The 15611-nt window shown below is 50.9% G+C and overlaps 2 protein-coding genes across 10 annotated transcripts; both read left to right on the forward strand.

Moving 5' to 3' along the window:
* The first annotated feature begins 356 nt into the window (after positions 1-356).
* On the forward strand, positions 357-3069 carry LOC101754855 (probable protein phosphatase 2C 51). The gene is made up of 3 exons (XM_004963524.3): positions 357-1150; positions 2289-2394; positions 2509-3069. The coding sequence occupies exons 1-3, from the start codon at positions 392-394 to the stop codon at positions 2841-2843; spliced, it is 1200 nt and encodes a 399-aa protein (XP_004963581.1). The 5' UTR covers positions 357-391; the 3' UTR covers positions 2844-3069.
* An 851-nt stretch (positions 3070-3920) lies between these two features.
* Positions 3921-10748, forward strand: LOC105914120. 9 transcript variants are annotated; one of them, XR_001163683.2, is made up of 7 exons: positions 3921-4803; positions 5391-5987; positions 7119-7233; positions 7710-8202; positions 8452-8558; positions 8978-9822; positions 10237-10748. XR_001163683.2 is itself a non-coding variant. In XM_022825138.1 (7 exons), exons 3-6 carry the CDS (start codon positions 5744-5746, stop codon positions 9482-9484), a joined length of 816 nt encoding a protein of 271 aa, XP_022680873.1. In that variant the 5' UTR covers positions 3922-4803; positions 4934-5428; positions 5550-5743; the 3' UTR covers positions 9485-9822; positions 10237-10721. The 9 variants fall into 9 exon arrangements, 5 of the variants coding, with proteins under 5 accessions (XP_022680873.1, XP_022680872.1, XP_022680871.1 ...); XM_022825138.1 differs by lacking the exon at positions 7119-7233 and having other exon boundaries at positions 3922-4803; positions 4934-5428; positions 5550-5835; positions 7710-7819; positions 10237-10721; XM_022825137.1 differs by lacking the exon at positions 7119-7233 and having other exon boundaries at positions 3922-4803; positions 5391-5428; positions 5550-5835; positions 7710-7819; positions 10237-10721.
* The last annotated feature ends 4863 nt before the right edge of the window (positions 10749-15611 follow it).

Here is a 15611-nt window from a genome sequence, read left to right on the forward strand (position 1 = left end):
ACCGGGACCCACGCGTGACCCGGTGGTCCAACCGCTCTGGACCTCCCGTGCACCCGCCCCACCAACACCCCGGGTCGCTGCGGCCTCGGCCCCGCCCGTTCCCCTTCGCACCCGGGGGCCGTGGTCCATGGACCGGGCGCAGGATATTTTCTCCCCCCGCGCCGCAGTGCATCGGGCGCGCACACGCCACGCGCCCACCGGCGATCTCGCCCGTCCACGTCCTCGCGGGCCGCCCGCGGCGCTGGTGGGCATCCGGCCGCCCGTGCGGGATCCGACGGCGGTGGACGCTTCTCCTTCCTCGGCTCGGTGGCCGTATTAAACCCCACCTCTCGCCGGCCTACCGTTTCTTCTTTCTCCATTGCTTTTAGCGAGGCGGGACGGGGACGGACTCATGAGAGAGACCAGCGCCACCAGGGGTGAGGGCCCCGTGTGCAAGGCCGTGGCGGGCGGGGATGGGGACGGGGACGGGAAGGGCGCCGGCGCCGTGGCGGCCTCCGCGCGCCGCCGCCGCCGCCGCCTCGAGCTCCGGAGGCTCGGGCGGACCGCGGAGGCGGCGGAGGAGGGCGTGTCGGCGAAGAGGGTCCGGTCGGGGTCGGACAGGTCGTCGTCCGACTCGTCGGTGGAGGCGCACCACGGGGCGAGGTGGCCGGCGTGCCTGTCGCACGGCGCCGTGTCGGTGATCGGCCGCCGGAGGGAGATGGAGGACGCCTTCTCCGTCGCGCTCTCGTTCCTGGCCTCGGCGGGCGCGGGCGCCAAGGGCGGCGGCGGAGGCTCGGACGGGGAGGAGGACTTCTTCGCGGTGTACGACGGCCACGGCGGGGCGCGGGTGGCGGAGGCGTGCCGGGAGCGGCTCCACGTGGTGCTCGCCGAGGAGGTTGGCCTGCGCCGCGGCGTCGGCAGCTACGCGCGCTGGAAGGAGGCGCTGGTGGCCAGCTTCGCCCGGGTGGACGGCGAGGTCACCGGCGGCCTCGCGCCCCCGCCCAAGCAGGCCGCCGCGGGCGCTGACCCCGACCTGCCCTACCACACCGTGGGGTCCACCGCCGTGGTGGCCGTCGTGGGCCAGCGCCGCATCGTCGTCGCCAACTGCGGCGACTCCCGCGCCGTGCTCTCCCGCGGGGGCGTCGCGGTGCCACTATCCACTGATCACAAGGTACGTTGTAGTACGGGTGCACACCTCACAAATGCTTAGATTAACACGGCTAATGACACTCCCTGATGGGCTGATGGTACTTAACGTCTCTAATACCTCGGATTTTTGTTTAATCGATAAGCTGATCTGCGCCCGGGAAGGATCAGATCTAATTTTCTAATCACTGGCGGTACTGGTACAGGTTTAGTTTAGCGAACTAATCTAGTCTCGAGAATGTTCCTGCACCGCACAAGCATCAGAAGACGACGATCTCGTGTCGTCTGCTCCTGGCTGAGTTGCGTGGTGCCAAAGCTGGCCGGCCGGTGTCGGTCAGTGTTACTAGCTTTGTGCAGAAACGGAATGGGCCGTGGCGAATTTTCCGGCCCGAGGTGGTTGCGGTTGGTGGGGCAAAGCGCGCAGCGGCATTCTGGTTGAGTGGTATCATTCCTTGCTCATGAGACGGGAGGCCACGTAGGTGATCTCCCTTGGGGAAGAAAGCGAGCTGGGGTAGCCTAGTGCTGCACTGCTGTTCCTCAATGAGCCGAGTGTTAGGTCCAAGCACCTTGCCCCACACAAAAACGTTTTCTCTGTTTACGAAATGCTCTCTCTCCAAGGCCCGGTAGGATCTAACCCCGTGGTCGGTGCTGTTCTGGCAATCTGGCATATGCTTCATTTGAGCAGTGGGTGCCAACCAGTGGCTATTCCACCTGGTACCCCACGTATGCCGAAGGATGCAGCCTACATCACAGTAGGAGCGATACACTTTTGCAGTGTGAAGATACTTAAAATGTATGTTCTGCTAGCAATGGACGTGGCTAGATGGTTAGATGGAATGGGAGAAGAAAGTGCTCGATGTGTTGCCGAAAACAAAAATCATTTTTGTAGACAAGTTTTGGTTGCCGAACAGATGAGAGAGCTTATCGTGGAAGTTACTCTTTTTAGTACGAGAATGACTTATCTGATTTGGATGTTTAAATTGCATCGTATCAAGGTTCAGTTCAAGGATTACTTTGTGTTGAGATCTGTAATAAACGGTTTCTCAGAAGAAGAAACTGCAAAATCTGCCCCGAAATTAGCATTAGGCATGGCTAAGCCATGAGCAGTGCTCAGCAGTCAGCATGAGTGATCTAATTAATGATGCTTTGTTCTGACTATGCAGCCAGATCGGCCAGACGAGTTGCAGAGGGTGGAAGCGGCTGGGGGCAGAGTCATCAACTGGAACGGGTACCGTGTCCTGGGAGTGCTTGCAACTTCTAGGTCGATTGGTAAGAACCTCCATCTCCTTCCATCTTTCTTAATACTAAGGAGGATAACTGTGCAGATGCTCCATGTAATCAGCAATCACCCTGAACGCATTTGTGCCTCGATACACATTTCAGGTGACTACTACCTGAAACCGTACGTGAGCGCCGAGCCGGAGGTGACGGTGGTGGACCGCACGGACCAGGACGAGTTCCTCATCCTGGCCAGCGACGGGCTGTGGGACGTGGTGTCCAACGAGGTGGCGTGCAAGATCGCCAGGAACTGCCTCAGCGGCCGGGCGGCCTCCAAGTTCCCCGAGTCCGTCGCCGGGCGCACCGCCGCCGATGCCGCGGCACTGCTGACGGAGCTGGCCATGTCCCGCGGCAGCAAGGACAACATCAGCGTCGTCGTGGTCGAGCTGCAGCGACTGAAGAGGAGCGGCGGCGGCGGCGGCGGCGCCGGCGCGGCCTGATGATTTTAGTTTACTGAGGCTTTGAGCATGTAGCTGTAGCGGGTAGATGATGACAATTAAAAGCATTTGAGCATGCTGAGAAGCTGGGGATTAAAAAGGGTTCGAATTTGAACGGCATGGTGATGCAGGGTGTACATAGGGGAGCGGTGTTGGATGTTTGAGGCTCTCGGTGTCCTAATCATAGCTATATGCCAATTTATTATATTCTCTTGGTTCTTTCACATCATATGTGGTGGTAATGTTTCTTTCTCCCTATTTTTCTTTTAAAAACATTCTTTCTCCCGGTTGGCTACCGAGCAGTTGATACAAGTCGGTTCGGCAGCACTCGATTTTCAGGCAGCTTGGGACCTTGACTCCACGAGTACAATTGTTCCAGGTTAACAAGTTTTCTTCAGGGTTAAGAAGACTGCTCGAAAGGGAGCGAGAGCCTTGTTTGAGCCAGGTGTTAAAAGAGTGGTTTCTTGCTTTATGTTGCTGTAGAGTATTGGTTCTTTTCTGATTCTGCAATCGTTTCTGTTTTGCTTCTTGACTGTTTGGCACTCGGTAGTCCACCTAACGTTGATTGGGACTGCTTTTGAAAGGTTGTGTTGTGGTTCCACTGTTGGGCAGGTAATTGCCTTCCCTATATGGTTTCTGCTTGTACCTTGAAGAGGAAAAGTCACATTTTTACTGATAGCCGTGATCGCCTCTGATTTTGTCCGCAACGGCAGCTCTTGCATAGAAGCAATAACAAGTGGGACAATGGCAAGAGTGGGCCTTGGATTGGGCCGTGTTTGGTTATTTCTTACCTGGGTACCCTATTCCGGGGGTTCCTCCGGCGACCATTGGCGTGGGCCACGTCGCCCAGAATTTGCGGCCGTTCGATCGCGGAAATCCGGACGTCTATTACCAGCCAGGCAGGCACCTCGAAATTTTCAAAAAAGCCCTCCACTTTTCCTTCAATTGACTTCAGGTCCATGGAGATCCTCCGTCTTCACTGAACCCCTGGGGTCCGAAATATTTCAACAGAAAGAAGAGAAAATTCGGAAATCGCCGTCGTTTTTCTAAAAACACCCCCGCTGCCCACACCCGGCGACGCGCGTCCAGCCCTGACCCGCGCTCACCCCTCCCATTCATCTCCCTCTTCCTCTCTCTCCTCTCCTCCCCATCGCCCGTTTTCTGCGTCGCGCCGCCGTCGTCTCCGTCCTTCCCTCCTTTCCTCCCACCCGGCGATTGCTCGGACGCCGTCGTCACCGCCCAAATCATCCTCTGCCGCGAGTCACACCGCGAGCCTGGACGGGGAAGGCGGGGATTTGGAGGATGGGAGGCGGAGGCGACGCCAGAGGCTAAGGAGGCGGTAGACCGAGGGAAGGTATGTGCGGCAGCGGGAAGGAGGGGAGGGGAGGAGCGGGCGCCAGCGCCGCTGGGATGTCGCCACCCTGGCCGCCACCGCCTGCGTGCGGCGCCCTTGCAACTGCCAGCAGTGCCCCTACCATGTGCTTGCCAACGCTTGCGCGAGCTCGCCCTGTTCGCGGCCCCTCCCTGTGCCACAGGGACCCCACCGGAGCTCGTCGCCGTCGGACCGCGCTACCTGAAGCTCCTCCATGACGGATCTGGCGTAGAAGAGGGGGAAGAGGAGGGGCCGCGGCCACGCCCTCGAGCCCGTCGCAGCTGCCGCCACGCCATTCGACGCCCCAAGCCGCAGCCTCCCTCGTCCCCGCCCGCGCGTGGACGCCTGCTCGCGTCCTAAGCCTGCGTCGTGTGCCGCTGGCTGCACGGCACGCGGCCTTCCACCACGCGCTGCTCTCCACCCCCACCGCGGGCCTCGCCCGCCTGCGAGCGGCCCCGGCACCTGCGCGCTCGGCAGCACGGAGCTCCGCACGCGCGACCGCTGGCGCAGCGGCACCCGGACCTCGCCGTCGCGGTCGCTACTCTGTCCCTCAACTCCTCAGCCAGGACGAACCGCCGGCGATTCGACGTGGTGGGTTGCTCTAATCCCGTCTTCCATCTCCCCATTGGCCTTGGTTAGCGGCAAAATTCGTCATTTTGTTGGTTCTTCCCGGATTTCTTCTGTCCTCGCGCTCACTGGCTAGAGCGGCGTTGCTCTCCAGCGACGTAATCACTGGCGAGGACAGTGCTGAACTGCGCAGCGCGGCCAAGCGGGCAGCAGCGCCATCCAGCGCGCCAATTGCTTCCACGGAGCGTAGGCGTGCAACATGCGTCCAGGCCTGCAGGCTGCAAGCGGGAAGCAAGCTTTGGGTCACACGGCCAGGCCTGCAGAGACAAAGGAATTTTTTACGCTTCTTGCATCTGATTCTTTACTTGCCATCAATGTCCTTTTATTTTTCCTTTGGTGCGAAGTGCGCCTTACAACCACTAGCACGAGCATATGGTAAATTTTCCAGTTTAATCTCTTGTGAACTGATCCTTTGCTTGTTATACATGTTCTTTTATATTGCCTTGAGGTGAACTGTTCTGTACACTTACTAGCAAAACCATATGGCAAATCTCCCGTTTTCAGCTCTTGTAATTTTCTGCTCCTCTCTTATTACTGTTGCACTGAATCAGGTAGCAAGAGGGGAAAGAAACAGCGACTAAATGGACAGGTAAAGAGCTTTGCTCTGAAATGCTTCTTCATTTTCATGAGAAGATCTATAAGGAAAGATTACCCTGGAGCCGAGCGCCTGTTCAATACTGCCTTTTCTGCTTGCCATATCTATTTGGTAGTGGGCTTGGTGGAGATTGGCCCCTCTGAGGGGTAATAAGCATTTTGCTCTCAAGAAGCTAGATTCTGTTATGTCATCTTGGTGGCCTCTGGGATGGATGCATCCAGAAATAGCACTACATTTGGATGGTGATGGCAAGTCGGAAACCTAACAAGGCTACATACTGAGTTGGACCCTACTCTGACATATCCCTATATGTTCCGAGCTGCATCTTTTAAGAAAAGGCAAGGCGTTGAAGCTGCATTGATGGAGATCAACCAGATCCTGGGATTCAAGCTCGTACTAAGGTTCTGTTGCTACCTTGCTCTTAAGGATTATAGAGCTGCCTCATGTTATGTACAGGCAATTATTGAGAAACCATTTGGTTTTACTGGTTTGTCCTCAGACCAGTAACACAATCTCTAATGTCAAGATTTGAGGAGAACAAAATTTACTGGTGGTATGCTATTCATCTTTTGTCCTTCCAATCTTAGATATTTTCCCTTTTTATGAATTATGAATGAATGGATTGTCAAATTATAATCTCTTTCTGATTGTTTTTCTTAACTGACGTTCGAAGAATTTAACAATTTAATAGAGAGAATTCCTTATATGACATCGAAAAAATTCTGGTTCCCTATACGACACTAGAAAATTTTCTACCGCCCTTATTTGACACCAAGAGTGTATTTTTATGCCTTTTGTGACAATTCCATCCATATGGCTGTTAAGTCCAACTTAAAAAGACCCTTTTACCCCTCTCATTACAAGAGTGACGTCTTCTTTTTTTCCAAGAGGCAGACTTAGGCACTCAGCATGTGCACATGTAGAAATTGGCAAAGGGTTGGAAGGGCCACAGACCACAGCGAGAGCAATGAGCATTGTCCATGGGCCCCGCATGACAGGATTGGAAAAATAAAAATGGGAGCACCTTCGTCTTCCTGTGTGCAGGAATCAGGATGTCTCTCTCTCTCTTCTCATCTTCTTAGTACTTGCCTCGTCTGGCAGCCCCTGAGCCCCCACCTGCGTGCCCTCCTCGGGTTCACCTTGCCAACTTCTGCAGCTGTCCAGCTTTCCTTGCTCACAGCCTCAACTACCCGCGGGCGAGTCGATTAGCTGCCGCTGCTCCCCATGTCAAGCGCCGCTGCCGAGCTGAGCCCATTGCAGCTCCACCAAGCTAAGGCGACGCTCCACCGGATTCAAGGATGGGAGAGAGAAGACCAAGCGTGATGGGGAGGGAGCGAGAAGATCGAGTGGATGAATTTCAGATGGCCTGGTTCTCAAGGGTACTTTGGGGCATAGTGGAAACAACTGACATGCTCGTTGGAAATTTTAACGGAAGTGAGTAACAGAGCTAACGGAAGTGCCACAAAAGGCATAAAAGATGAATCTAGTGTCGAATAAGGGAGGTAAAATTTTTTGATGTCATATAGGGAATAAGAATTTGTTTCAGTGTCATATAAGGAATTCTCTCAATTTAATATTGCTATACATGTCTATGTAACCCATAGAAGTGATCACTTTTTTGGGACGGATCTGATTAAAAATCTGACTATCGAGATTTTCTAATTTGGTGTCCAAACTTTTTCAGGTACACTTCAAGGTTCATTTTAGCATGTGCTTTATTATTTTGCATATACATTGCGAGTAGGAAAAAACACAGATGCATATATAAAAAATCATATGAATGGGTCATGCAGGCACAGGTAACTGCAAGCAACAAAATGAATCTGCCATTTTGCAGTTCTGCTGGTTAAAAACTGGCCAATTAACCAGGGCATTATAAATATATTTTAAAATTAGATATTTAATAAAGCTAGGTATACATAAGATCCTGACATCATGTCCATAACAGTGTTGCTTGAAACTAAACACTTATGCTATCCTAAGTGTTTACTTCAGATTTAAAGATGAAAACGATGCTTTGATGCTTGAATCCAATTCTGAAATGCTGTTGTAAGGTATTTCAAATACTAGATTGCCCGCATTTCCATCAAGCTCCTTTACTAGACTATAATATACATAGGAAATCTGTAATTTTTAGTGCCATTGAAAGATTTATTCCTGAAAATTTGTAGCACCAGACATCCTTTTTCTCATATGCTTGCTAAATCAAGTGATTGAATTACCATATCCTCCTCCAAAACTTGATTGGTAACCGGACCTCTTTGTTTCACATCAGGATTTCTCAGGGATACTCCAGTTTGGCAAATTCTGGCTTCAGGTGGAGGTGGATTTCTCGTCGCACCATGGGGCTGCTAGTGAGGCGCCGGTGCAAAATCCAAGCCCGTAGTAAGAATCACACAAAATCCAAGCCCGTAGTAACAAGGCTTGTTTGCTATATATGTTTTCCATGTATAAAAAAACTCCCTTCCCCTTGTCGAATGCCGAAAGAAAGTCCCTTGGATTTGTATAAGCCAAGCTAGCCAATGTTTCTTTGAACTTATATTTTGGGTGGAATATCGAGAATTAATTTGTTGCTGACAAAACTTCAAGGGATACAGAAGTTGTTGCTTTTCAGTGATCAAACAAATGTTACCAGTCTATTATGAACTTATGGTTCTAGACTCTAGAGGAGCTAGCGGTATCCACTCAAATTGATGTGAATGTGGCATGTGATTCGAGTTTTAGGCGAAGGAACTCGATTTTGGAAGGGATATCAATCTCACTGTGTGGTAAGCTCCACCATCTTAGTTCCATTGGTTGGGGAGATTGATGAGAGATTGCACTGTTTTGCAAAAAATATTTGTGTTGTAACCTTAGTTTTTCTTTTCTTTTCCTAAGTCAAAGTAAGTCCTTATTTGAAGTTGTTTGTGTTCTTGCATGAAAGTTGGATGTTAAACAAATTGGATTCATCATTCATCTGTGTATTTTTCCTGTTATTGTCTGTGTCCTTATTTGTAACCTTTCATGATGTGTTGCAGATGGATCAATTACTTCACGGGATAATCTTAGTGGCTCACCCTGCCAACAAGATGATACAACTCAGATTGGTGAAACAAATGGGTATTCATGGCCATACTTTCCAAAGGTATGTTTATAAAGTGTTGTTGATTATGGACACTAATATTGCAAGAGCACTCATATTGCAAGTATCACTGAGTGCTTGAACTGCAGAAATTTGTGGACCTATGCTAGATTGCTAGTTAAATAAAATAATATATGAACAGATCTCTTAACCATGCCGTCTCATACTACATATGTGGAATTGCTTCGTTCCAACTGTTGCAGATTTCACTCCTCCCACGAAAGACTGTCTGTCATTGTCATGAGTTTCTGCAATACAATGTGCTTTGTTCCTTCAAAAAAATACAATGTGCTTTGTACAATCACGAACAGAACACCTAGGATAGAATGTTATTCCATATGTTTCTATTGAATCTTGAATTAAGTAACCATTTACCTTTGCAGTTCTCATGTTGAACTTATCTTTCATGCTTGTGCATGCAGGATATCTGGCGTCTTATACATTCGTTAATGCCATTGCGAGATGCTGCCCGCACAGCTTGGGTGTGTCGTGGCTTTCTATATTCCTGGAGGAGCTTCCCCAACATCACTTTCAGTAATCAAACATTGGGATTGACTGAAAATGCTCGTGGAAAGGATGAAATAGCAAGAGATTTTACCAGAAAAGTTGACCGCATTATGAAGAATCACTTAGGCACTGGTGTGAAGACACTCAAGCTTTTGGGTGCACCAAATTACAATAGGAGGTACCATCGTTTTCTCGACAGTTGGCTCGAGAAGGCTATAACACCAGGCATTGAGGAACTCAACCTTGCTCTGGCTGAACATTTCGTTGCAAAGAAGTACAAGTTCCCATGCTCAATTTTGTCGAGTGGGAATGGAGACTCCATTCGCCATCTTTCTCTTGACGATTGTGCCTTTCGTCCAACAGTTGGGTTTTGGTTGTTTGAGAAGCCTGGCGAGACTAGACATGTTCTATGTGTATATTAAAGGGGATGAGTTAAAGTGCCTTCTTTCCAATTCTTTGGCTTTGGAATCCTTGGATCTCGCCTTTTGTTGTGAGATAGTTTATGTGAATATACCTTGCCTTTAGCGGCTAAGTAGCTAACCCACCTGTCAGTGACAGGTTGCGACAAGCTGCGACTGATAGAAAGCAAAGCTCCAAATCTCTCCAATTTTCGCTTTGACAGTGATCGCCACGTACAAGTATCACTTGAAAAAGCATTGCAGGTGAAGAAGCTATACATCAACTGTTATGTCCCTGTTTGTGCGCTGAGCTTGCATCCAGCACGCAAAATCTTGGAGCTGGTTTACATCCAAGCAATAAGGTATTGCTCTAAAGGCTATATGGGTATAATAATATTGAGCTCTTTTACGGTACACAATACTACTACTTAGTGGTATATAGTATATATAAGATAGAACCGCTTATTATTATGCATAATTTAGTAATTATTATATTGTAAAAAATGATAATTCAAATGGAATGATCTTTTAAACTTCATTCTAGTGTAAAAATAAAATTATAGTGATGCTATTTGTGTGCTTTTACCATTATACCCTTATACTACATGTATATACTACTCGTAACATAGGTGAATGTTTTCATACTCATACCATGGTTAGATGTTTTTATACTAATCCTTTTTGAACACTAATATAGCTTATCATTGTGCACCGTAAAAGAGCTCATGATATTTTAGAAGTCATGCTTGGAACATAATTAATTTGACCTCATGCAGATGGTCAACACACCGTTGGTACCTAGCAAATTTCTGTACCTCGAGTGCTTGAGTATAACTCTTGGAGGATCGACCATTGCTCAGAGCTTTGATTATTTTTCTATGGCTTCTTCTCCTTCCTTGGAGACTTTCATCTTGGATGCAAGTTTGTTTTCCTTCTGAGATTTGAGCAACCATGATGGAACCCTTAACTGAAGGTTGTCTTTAATTTCCATCTCTAGGTATCACAGCGACTCATGGAGCATCCCATATATGACAAGATTCGTTTTTTCTCCCGAGCGAGGAGTTGGGTCTACCTAACATGTGAAATGCTCAGAGCCTGGCTGCGCTAACATGTCACATGTCACACTCACATCCTCGGCTATGCATGAGGAGGAAGTAGAAGAAAGCTTTCGCTCTGTTTTGGCTACAGCACATGCTTTTATTGGTTTGGAGCCTTGCAGTTGATTCCCACCTGTTGCTTCCTCTACAGTGTGGCAATTGAACATTACGGTCAAATCTCCATAGCTAAATTGATACTCCTTCCGTCCTAAATTACAATTCGTTTTGATTTTTCTAGATACATAACTTTTGCTATATATCTAAACATAGTATATATCTAGATGCATATATGTATCTATAAAAATCAAAATAAATAGTAATTTAGTACAGAGGGAGTACGTGCAAAACAAGCTGTAGCATGATCCAAGTGCATGGAAGTATGCTAGAGTGGCATTCGCTGCATGTACAAACAAAAGATGTGCATATGGGCCATGCGAAGTAACGAGTGGCATTTCTTAGCCCAGTTCATTTTGGTCTGTGGACCGAATCGTTATTTTTTCTTTTTGCGGAAAATGGTGGACCAGATTCCTGACTCCAAGTTTACAGCCGGCTTACCATCGTCATGGCATCATCCCATCCCCACCCCACGAAAATTGAACATCTTGCGGCCCACTTTCTGCGGTCTTCCTCTAGAGGAGAGATCAGCATATTTGATTGAGTTGCTGACACACACACGCCAAGCACATGCCCATCACCATCAGTTTTTTAAGAGGAGAGCGCGAAAGAGAAGCCCGCCACGTCCATGCCCGTCGGTGGGTCGACGATTGGGGGAACAGGGCCGTTCGTACGTGCTCAACAATGATCATGATTTTTCTTGGCTATGCATGATTGGGCCTACTGGAGTCCGTTCCGTACTTCCGTGTCGCCCACCTTACAAGTGTATCCTCCTCCACGTTCGTGGACACCCCAGCTTCCCCCTTTCCATCACGAAACCGAAGCTCAGCTCCGACCGTTGCTGCGAGCAAGCGACCTCTGCCAACTGCATGCCTTTACACAGCACAGTTCCTGCCTTCCTCTATCTGGATGATCATCTATCGACTTGGCACCCTAATTGTGACGTCTAGCACAGCACTACAGCATGCTTTCTGTGCATGGGTCTCGGACAAGCAACAGCAAGAGGTGGCGATCTCCTGGCACTGTTCACCTCTGCCAAAGCTAAGCCCTCCTCCAATGATACAAGACAGTATCTAACTTTAAGCACTCTAGGAGATAACCCTTCCAATAATCTAGCTCTTAGCACATAGCCTATAATATGAATGGTCTCGTATGTCATCCTCACGTAATCTTGAAGCGTGTGTATGAGACTATCTTTTGATCAATAGACAGTTCTTCTCTCTCCTATTAAAATATGAAAAAATATTTTATGAGCTACGAGGGCTAATCCGTGCGCTCCATCGGAGTTAACCAACCAGGTTTTGGTTCGGGACCCAGCAGTTGAGCCGTGCCCATCACCGCGCCTGCCGGTGCCAAGTGCCCACCTCTCGCGCGACGCCGAGATCGGCAGATGAGATGAGATAGGCCGCTTAATTCCCCTGCCAGCAGGGCGCGCCTGCCACCGGGTCAATTAATACCAGCCACGACTTTGGTCCGAAAGGGACGCCACTGTCCTATCGCTTCCATCTATCTATGCAGTATCTGCACTGTGCTACCGCTACGTGTGCAAAGTCAAACCCCCTCGGATAAACACCCGGTTCAGCGCAATCATTGAGCTCGAGCAGTCAGTCACCCGAGCCCGTGCCCCTCGCGCCGGGACGCCACGCCACGGCTCCTCTGCCGCTGCCGCTGGTTGTTAACACACATCACGGGCGTGGCGGGGCGGTGCTGGATCAATCAATCAGTTCCCAGCCAGTCAGCCATTCAGCTATCGATCCGCTCTCAACGAACTTCCTGTAGTAATGGAGCTCGGAGCACCGGTCGATCGAGCTGCCCGCAGGCCGCAGCAAAAGGAACGCCCGGCCCAGGGAGAGTGCGCAGTGCCCAGCGGCGGCTGCGGCGGCGGCCAGGTTTTTCTCCCTGTTTGACCAGCGCGCGCAGCTGAGATGGACAGACAGACAGACAGGCAGCCGCAGCTCTCGCCGTCGCGTCGAGCGCTCCCCCATCTGCTTTTGTTTTTTACTCGCCCGGACGCCGCCCGCGCGGCCGCGCGCCGGACACCTGTGCAGCTCCGTCGCGATCCGCCCCCATCGCGGGCAGCCGGGGCGCGGCGCGGCCTTGACAACGGAGAAAAGGCGGTGTTAATTGCGGCCCGAGAGCGAGACGTCACGCGAAGCCAGAGCCCAGAGCGCTACGCGTCCGGATGGACTGATCGGGTTGCTCGTACGGGTGCGGGGGAAGCGAGAGGGAGGCGCGCCGGTGCCGGGGAGCCCTCCCGGAAAAGCGTCCGTTTGGCCGCATCCGGCGCCCGAGCGCGACGCGACGGCGACCGGCTTGTGCGACCGCTTCATCCTTCCCGGCGCCGGAACGGCCCCCGCGTTCGCTTGTGATGGCAATGGCACGCCGCGCGGGCGGCCGTGGGCGGCCGCAGAGGCCCAACCGGCCGCGGACACGTACGCGCGCGGCGCGCCTGGGGCCGCCGCGTCGCTCTCGCTCGGGCTCGCCTCTGACCGCTCCGGTTTGACGTGAGTTTTGAGAGTGATAATGCTACTCCCCGGAGGCCCTGCACAGGGGGGGACCGGGGGTCAGTGTCCATGTTGGCGGTGGGCATCGTAGACTGTTGATGCACTGTCTGCCAGGGTGTTTGTGTGCATGGAATGGCGTATCAAAGTCGTCGAAGCTGATCCGAACCAGAACCGTGGCGCTTTATAAGAGGGAGTTTCAAGTCTTATCGGCCTATGCAACCTGCAGGCTGGCACGACCGCAAGTCCAGAAAAGGAATATGGCTTTTCAAAAGTTGGAAGAAATTTTGCTCACGGAGAGGATTTCTCGTCCCAAGCAGAGCAAGTCATCAGACATATGGCGAATCTGTGGTCGCGCTACTGTTACGTGTGGCGTCCAGCCTAGGACACAGGGCGAACGCACAGCCCTGTAATCCACGTGTGCCGAACGTATCATCATCGTATGCACGAAGCTCAGTAGGAACAAGAACAAACAGGGCGCATAAAAACCATAGCAAGCACGCGATCGTCCAATCTAATCCATGCCCGTACAATACAAGTTTCAGTACGGAGGCTAAAATTGTGCAATAACAGATCAACCTCCTCCTGTACGAACACAGAGCAATCAGGCCGGTAAAAACACCGCAATGAAGCCGGCCAAACCAATGAATCAGCTCGGCTGGTTCGCATCTCAGACTACCTAGCTGCTACACGAGCTAGACTAGGAAGTCAAAGAATTCTAGACAAGGGTTGCTGTAGCCACAGCGACGTGTGAGCGGCGAGCGTCGCTGAGCGCCTGAGCCCCCAACACGGCCATTGACTTCCACGCTTTGCTTCCTTCTCCGTCCTCCCAATCGGCAATCTCCCTCATCCTCACGCGGGTTGCTCTCGGCCTCGCCTTTTGCGCTTCAATGCCGCCAGGTTCCCATCTGAACGCGACGCCACCACCCCCGCCACGGGTGGGTTCGCTTCGCAACAGCTCATCGCATTCACTCCGCGCCTTTTGGCTCGGCATCAACAAGAAACCGTGCTCCTACGGCGAGTGGCTTGCATTGCTCTCTCGTTCTCGTTGGCTTGCTGGCTTTTCTTGCATGCGTTTCGTTTGGATCGGATCGGATCGGAAGGAGTTGTCCTGCGTTCTGCCGTTCAACGAGGGTACCGATCCGAATCTCTTTATCCGAGAGGGACGCGCCAGGATTGACCACACTTTTGTTGCCTCTGTACTTGTCACTGGTACTGGCTGTACCACATTCGGCACCAGGACGCCAGTACTCCTGTAGCATTTCTTTCTTCAGAGCTAGGAGCAGTACTAGCTGCTCGTATGTGGAATTGCATCTTACAAGTTACAGTACGGGCCAAACAAAGGAGAAATCGAGAGCAATGCGTCCTGAAAAACTCTCAGAAACCTGATGATACTGCAAGCCGATGTTGATCTGCTGATGGACCCTAACAGGGACATCAATTCAGGAAAAAAAAACAAGGGCAGAGGCAGAAAGAATTAGATCAGATCGATCGTGTGAACAACTAGAATTTGGCTTGGCAATCAATCAGGCAATCGTGAACCATGCATGTCCGGTCATCTGCGGGCCTCAAGACTGGACAAGACGGCCGGCCTCTGGGACGTTCTTCAGTCAGATGAGCCATCGGGGGTAGGTCGAGGTCGGTCGGGAACCATGCCGTTATGCTGCATCATCGAGTCATTTCATGGCCCCTGTGGGGGCACGGCACATACACACACACACGCCTCACGAGTCACGCCTGGTCCCTGCCATGGCGCCTCCCCTTTGACTTGGCACGTATCTATTCAATTTCATTCCTGGCGACTGACGAGTGATGAGATCTGAGCTGGCTGGCAAGCACTGCATGATGCTAGCATTTCCCTTGCCACAGCGACGTGTACAAAACCGTATGGATGATTGATTGGTTGCCAATCATGCTTAAGTTTTTTTTTCTCATTTCTTTAGATTTATGGCAAGGATATTTCCTCAGCGTGGTGCTCTTCACAACTTCAAATTTTTTTTATCACATACGCAAGAGAATTGCGCATCTTACAACAACGCGCATAGGGAAGCGCTTGAACACTTGCTAAGATTCTATTACAGAATGCGATCAACCAAGCCTGAAAGAAAGGCCGATTAAGGCTAGAGGGGATTACTCGCTCACTAGACAACGCAGGTCTTTTGCTCGATCAACCAGGTCTTGCTAAGGTATTCCCTCATCCTTCTGTTTTGATATTTAGGAGTAGGTGATCCATCTGCAGTGGAGCATCTGTGAACACTCGTGCATTCCTCTCTTTCCAAGAGGGCCTTTTAAATGAGCAAATACTGAATTATGCTAAAGGCAAAAAGAAGAAGACGACGACGACGACGACATTCAATCATGCCCTGGAAACCCGCTTTCTAGAATTCAAAATACGTGTCTTGCTAGTACCATGCTGCTCAAAACTGTCACTTTTGGTTC

This window comes from Setaria italica, chromosome III (assembly GCF_000263155.2).
Source record: "Setaria italica strain Yugu1 chromosome III, Setaria_italica_v2.0, whole genome shotgun sequence".
Classification (NCBI taxonomy): domain Eukaryota; kingdom Viridiplantae; phylum Streptophyta; class Magnoliopsida; order Poales; family Poaceae; genus Setaria; species Setaria italica.

What these genes read in the sequence shown, in the direction of transcription:
- LOC105914120 (XM_022825136.1), top strand. Translation starts at nt 5,744, where the DNA reads ATGTTCCGAGCTGCATCTTTTAAGAAAAGGCAAGGCGTTGAAGCTGCA. An exon ending in GGATTCAAGCTCGTACTAAG is followed by an intron (nt 5,836 to 7,709) that starts GTTCTGTTGCTA and finishes GTTTCACATCAG; the next exon opens with GATTTCTCAGGGATACTCCA. An exon ending in GTGCAAAATCCAAGCCCGTA is followed by an intron (nt 7,820 to 8,451) that starts GTAAGAATCACA and finishes GATGTGTTGCAG; the next exon opens with ATGGATCAATTACTTCACGG.
- LOC101754855 (XM_004963524.3), top strand. Translation starts at nt 392, where the DNA reads ATGAGAGAGACCAGCGCCACCAGGGGTGAGGGCCCCGTGTGCAAGGCC. An exon ending in CACTATCCACTGATCACAAG is followed by an intron (nt 1,151 to 2,288) that starts GTACGTTGTAGT and finishes CTGACTATGCAG; the next exon opens with CCAGATCGGCCAGACGAGTT. An exon ending in TGCAACTTCTAGGTCGATTG is followed by an intron (nt 2,395 to 2,508) that starts GTAAGAACCTCC and finishes TACACATTTCAG; the next exon opens with GTGACTACTACCTGAAACCG.